Source organism: Nerophis lumbriciformis, linkage group LG09 (genome assembly GCF_033978685.3).
Source record: "Nerophis lumbriciformis linkage group LG09, RoL_Nlum_v2.1, whole genome shotgun sequence".
Taxonomy (NCBI): domain Eukaryota; kingdom Metazoa; phylum Chordata; class Actinopteri; order Syngnathiformes; family Syngnathidae; genus Nerophis; species Nerophis lumbriciformis.
In genome coordinates, this window is record NC_084556.2 from 5791501 (window position 1) to 5797500 (window position 6000).

Below are 6000 nucleotides of genomic sequence, written 5' to 3' on the forward strand. Positions count from 1 at the left end.
GAAAGACGATATTGTAGAAGTCCACTCTCCACGGTAAATACTGTACATTATTATTACTCTACTTCATAAAATTACTGTAGTTGTTTGTAGTACATTCCATTAAAATTGTGACCAAATAAATAGATTAATTTATTTCGAAGAGTGATGTTGCTTTTGAGCTTCGTCACAGAAACAAATTAAGTTCATAAGTTAAGGTACTATTGTATTATCAGCCCAGTGGTAGAGATATGTTTGCGAAACGAATCAGGTCTTTTGAAAACCTCTTGAGACGGCTTCTGAAAGCGACGCGTTTTTATGCACATGCAAATTTTGTATCAGCAATTGCCCACTCTGCACGTGCTTACTACCAGACTGGCAACTGACTAAAAAAATGAGTCAAGAAATTTAGCAGCATTTGGATTAATTGTATTTTTCTTTTATAAAAGAAAAATATAGAATTTTACATTTGGAAGATATAATATTATTATTTTCCACGAGGAAAAGGCAGGCCATGAGGCAGCAAGTACCTCTGCCTCACAGTAGGGGGCGATATATTGTCAACTTGCAGTTCAATGCCTCAGCAGTACTCTGACTCGCCATACTGGGAGAAGTGGGGCGCTCAATCTAGCAGACACGTGTCTCTCCGGCGGAAGCCAGCCTTTTTTTTTCAAACTATTTATAACAAAAAAGGCATTTTTATTAGAGTAAGCCAGCGTTTGTGGGTGTTTTTTGTCAGATGCAAAAATATTGTTTTATGCTTGGAATGAAATTTAATTAAATGAATGTGTCTGCCAATATGGAGGATTATATACTGTATCCAAGATGAAATACTTGAAAACTTAAACTTAAGTCTTAAACTGGACTTTAAGACAAAATTAATGTGATCATACAAAGTACGTTTATGCTGCTTCCGATACAAATACAGAAAAGGTAAGATACACTCGCAATACTTGATTTATTTTGTTAAAAACCAAATGGGACCAAAATGTATTTAATAACTTTATCAAATACTTTTTGGACCCATTTATCATATCATAAAATCATTATGATAACGTTTTTATGAAAGCGAATAACTCCCTTCTTTTTCCTGTTACTTTAATGTGCAACCTAAATCAACAATGATTAGAGCTGCACATATGACTTTAAATAAAAAAGATAAGAAAAACATTTCCTAAAGCAGTGTTTTTCAACCTTTTTTGAGCCAAGGCACATTTTTTGCGTTGAAAATATCTGGAGGCACACCACCAGCAGAAATCATAAACTCAGTTGACAGTTAAAAGTAATTGTCACAATTGTTGGATATGACTTTAAACCATAACCAACCATGCATCAATATAGCTCTTGTCTCAAAGTAGGTGTACTGTCACGACCTGTCACATCACACCGTGACTTATTTGGAGTTTTTTGCTGTTTTCCTGTGTGTAGTTTTTTAGTTCTTGTCTTGCGCTCCTATTTTGGTGGCTTTTTCTCTTTTTTTGGTATTTTCCTGTAGCAGTTTCATGTCTTCCTTTGAGCGATATTTCCCGCATCTACTTTGTTTTAGCAATCAAGAATATTTCAGTGGTTTTTATCCTTCTTTGTGGGGACATTGTCGATTGTCATGTCATGTTCAGATGTACATTGTGGACGCCGTCTTTGCTCCACAGTAAGTTTTTGCTGTCGTCCAGCATTCGGTTTTTGTTTACTTTGTAGCTAGTTCAGTTTTAGTTTCGTTCTGCGTAGCCTTCCCTAAGCTTCAATGCCTTTTCTTAAGGGCACTCACCGTTTGTTTATTTTTGGTTTAAGCATAAGACACCTTTTTACCTGCATTTACAAAGCAATTAGCTACCGGCTGCCACCTACTGATATGGAAGAGTATTACACGGTTACTCTGCCGAGCTCTAGACAGCACCGACACTCAACAACAACAACAACAACACATCATTTGCAGACTATAATTACTGGTTTGCAAAAAAATGTTTTTATCCCAAATGTGTGAAATTAGATAATCTCCCACGGCACACCAGACTGTATCTCACGGCACACTACCGCAGCACAGTGGTTGAAAAACACTGTCCTAAAGTATCTATGCCTCACCTGGTGTATAGTTCACCGCACGTCACTGGTACATATGTAGCATCATCTACAAAGATACAAATAATTGCTATTGCGACATCCAGTGGACACATTCAGAACAGTTTCTTTCATTCAAAAATTTCCGGTTAATTTTTATACTTGGCAAACTCATCCCGCGGGCCGGATAAAACCTATTCACGGTAGCACAAACGTTGGGACAAGTTTGGGGAGATTTTGACATGGGTAGGTGGCTGGTTATGAATAATTACCCGTTCATAACATACAAAACATAAACGCTAATAATATAAAAAAAATATAACAGTTAAAAGAGTGTTTGACACCCCTGCTCGACACAGTGGTTGCACGTTGGACATCCCATTCAAAACCTCCATACAAATACGCAAATATTAACCAATTCGTGTTTGTCATTTTGAACCACTCTGTTGCACAATTACTCAGCAAACCCGTCATGTTCTCCCTCTAAAGGCCTTAGTGGCCACATGCGTGGACAGCACCTTTTAACTCTTATTTCCAAAATTGTGGACACTACTGAATTGGGGTCTTATGCCGACATATGGACACTGATACTGCTATCTGGTGGTGTCAGAAGAGTATAACATACAATGGAATTTTGGGGGGAAAAAAGTGTAAAAATAAAAATGTGCATGTCACTACACATGAAGTACACGTTTGTGTACTTATGGACTAAGTACATCATATTAAAATATGATTTTTAGTTTTTATTCTAATTAGAGTCCAATAAGCCCAAATAGCAAAGAGGAATAAAAAAAAAAGCATGTAAACAAACAGCTTGGGCCTTAAGAGGTTAAATACCGTATATGACACCGAACATTTCTGTGCAAGCTCTTCGATGCTGGACGAGACCAGGTCTTCCACTGTGGGAGAAAGGAAAGGAGAAACACTTTAGTTGATTTAATTTCAGCTTTTCGTTTAAGAGGAATGGTTGCACTATTACGTCACTGAGCAAATATACACCAACCTGTTTTAATATGAGCGTCTCGCAAGCGGCGTAGTAAAACTTCATCCAGTCCAGGACACATCCCTTCTCTCAAGAGCACCATGATAGTCTCTCATTGTCGAGAAACAGTTAGTTGGAACAAATAAGCGAGTTTTAAAAAAAAAGTTTAAATTCAAACTTGAAGTAGCTGTCAATCAGGAGAGCTAGCGACTCGTGTTTGTAGCATCGTTGCTAGCTCAGTTTGGGCGACGTCGCCGCCTGGTGAGGCCGTTTTTGTCGGAATAGAAGGACACGCCGTATAGCACGGACGGACTTTCTTGAGGCTCGGTATGTTGTTTATGGAGTTGAAAAAGGAAAAAAAACAAACTGTTTTAACAGTTCCTTTTAAGTCATGCTTGACGCGGCGGCTTCTGATGACATACAATCTAGGAAGTCGCAATGCATCATGGGTAGTGTAGTTTATTGAGTAAATAGACACACACTTGCTACCATAGACATCTTATAAGCAGACGCAGCATCGAGCGCTACTGCCTACTGGCGCTGACGAGACGCGGGGCCGCCATCTTGGAGTGGTGATCCGCTCCACTCAGTACAATTCATTTGGCAGGAGCAATGAACTGTCAGCGCATTTAATTCATTTTACCTCACTGAATATCACTGATTTTCCACGCGGTTTTTTGTCATGCGTGTAGCTATGATAAAGGACACATGTTTTGGCATGTTTTATTATTCATAGTTTGCTTAACAGTAATATTATATTCTTATATGCTATAAATGACCAGACGTCCGAGATCAAAACTGGGAATATAATACCAGAGAAGGGGGAAAAAACAGTCAGCTATTTTTAAGTTCAAGAAACAATATAATTAGGTTATATATACATGCGTATATCCTACATAAACAATGTATGAATACATTAGATATCTATATATCTTATAGACTGTATTTGTGTTGCTGCAGCAGCAGAGAGTTTATTTTGTTTTGACACTTTGTATTGATATTTTGTATTACATTCTTCCCTTAAATGATAATGTTTACAGTGATTGTTTTAGATGTATTTTTTTATGTATGTCGCTTTGGATAAAAGCGTCTGCCAAATACTTAAACATAAACATATATAAACACCTGGAAGTCTTTATATCAGCTAAAACCACCAATCTGGCTTTTACAATCTTTATCTTCATTATTTATTTCAACTTTATGTTATTCAAGTATGACATTTTTAAATTGAATTCATTTCATTGACAAGCAATTATATTATGGCTACGATTTCAGTACTATTGAAGATCTTTGCTCCTTCTCAACTCTGTGGTAATATTATTTTCACAAAATACAACCAATAGTACGTTAATGTTAAATCTTACTTGTGAAAAGTAATCCCCCGATTCCTATTTTCAACAGTCCGCTCATTTGAGCAGGAAAACGCTGAACACCAGCCCGGCATCTTTGTTTTCTACCTGTCAACTGTCAGTTTTGGCTGCTCGCCGGCTCCTCATCACCACTTCAAGATGGCGGCCGAATTTCTCGCGTCACAGGAGTGGAGGCTGCATGAAGGGGTATGGCGGTGAAGCAGGTTGGTGAGGTAGCAGGGGGCCTGGTTGTGGAGGGCTTTGTGGGTGAGGAGGAAGATTTTAAAGTGGATCCATGCAACCATGCATCAATATAGCTCTTGTCTCAAAATAGGTGTACTGTCACGACCTGTCACATCACACCCTGACTTATTTGGAGTTTTTTTGCTGTTTTCCTGTGTGTAGTGTTTTAGTTCTTGTCTTGCGCTCCCATTTTGGTGGCTTTTTCTCTTTTATGTTGGTATTTTCCTGTAGCATTTTCAGGTCTTCCTTTGAGCGATATTTCCCGCATCTACTTTGTTTTAGCAATCAAGAATATTTCAGTTGTTTTTATCCTTCTTTGTGGGGACATTGTTGATTGTCATGTCATGTTCGGTTGTACATGTCTTCGCTCCACAGTCTTTGCTGTCGTCCAGCATTCTGTTTTTGTTTACTTTGTAGCCAGTTCAGTTTTAGTTTCGTTCTGCATAGCCTTCCCTAAGCTTCAATGCCTTTTCTTAGGGGCGCTCACCTTTTGTTTATTTTTGGTTTAAAGGGGAACATTATCACAATTTCAGAAGGGTTAAAACCATTAAAAATCAGTTCCCAGTGGCTTATTTTATTTTTCGAAGTTTTTTTCAAAATTTTACCCATCACGCAATATCCCTAAAAAAAGCTTCAAAGTGCCTGATTTTAACCGTCGTTATATACACCCGTCCATTTTCCTGTGACGTCACATAGTGATGCCAACACAAACAAACATGGCGCATAGAACAGCAAGCTATAGCGACATTAGCTCGGATTCAGACTCGGATTTCAGCGGCTTAAGCGATTCAACAGATTACGCATGTATTGAAACGGATGATTGTAGTGTGGAGGCAGGTAGCGAAAACGAAATTGAAGAAGAAACTGAAGCTATTGAGCCATATCGGTTTGAACCGTATGCAAGCGAAACCGACGAAAACGACACGACAGCCAGCGACACGGGAGAAAGCGAGGACGAAATCGGCGATCGCCTTCTAACCAACGATTGGTATGTGTTTGTTTGGCATTAAAAGAAACTAACAACTATGAACTAGGTTTACAGCATATGAAATACATTTGGCAACAACATGCACTTTGAGAGTGCAGACAGCCCAATTTTCATCAATTAATATATTCTGTAGACATACCCTCATCCGCGCTCTTTTCCTGAAAGCTGATCTGTCCAGTTTGGGAGTTGATGTCAGCAGGCCAGGGAAGCTAGGGTCGATATTCTTCTCTTGATCATCTTCGGTGGCATAAGGGACGGTGTGAGCCAAGACATCCAGGGGGTTTAGCTCGCTCGTCTGCGGGAACAAACTGCCGCCATTGCTTGCCGTGCTACCGAGGTCCTTTGTCCCTGAATTGCTCACACACTCCGGCAGATTCAATGGGGGTCTGGCGGCAGATTTCTTTGAC

The 6000-nt window shown here is 39.0% G+C and overlaps 1 protein-coding gene across 1 annotated transcript in view; it reads right to left on the minus strand.

The window, feature by feature from the left end:
* Nucleotides 1–3464, minus strand: part of rad51d (RAD51 paralog D) — a 35125-nt gene extending 31661 nt beyond the window's left edge. Inside the window, exons 1-2 of the mRNA XM_061962735.2 lie at nt 3035–3464; nt 2869–2930 (exon numbers count right to left, since the gene is read on the minus strand). Of these exons, the coding sequence (XP_061818719.2) occupies nt 2869–2930; nt 3035–3116 (144 nt within the window). The 5' untranslated portion in view covers nt 3117–3464. The remainder of the gene's footprint in view (nt 1–2868; nt 2931–3034) is intronic.
* Between the last annotated feature and the right edge of the window lie 2536 nt (nt 3465–6000).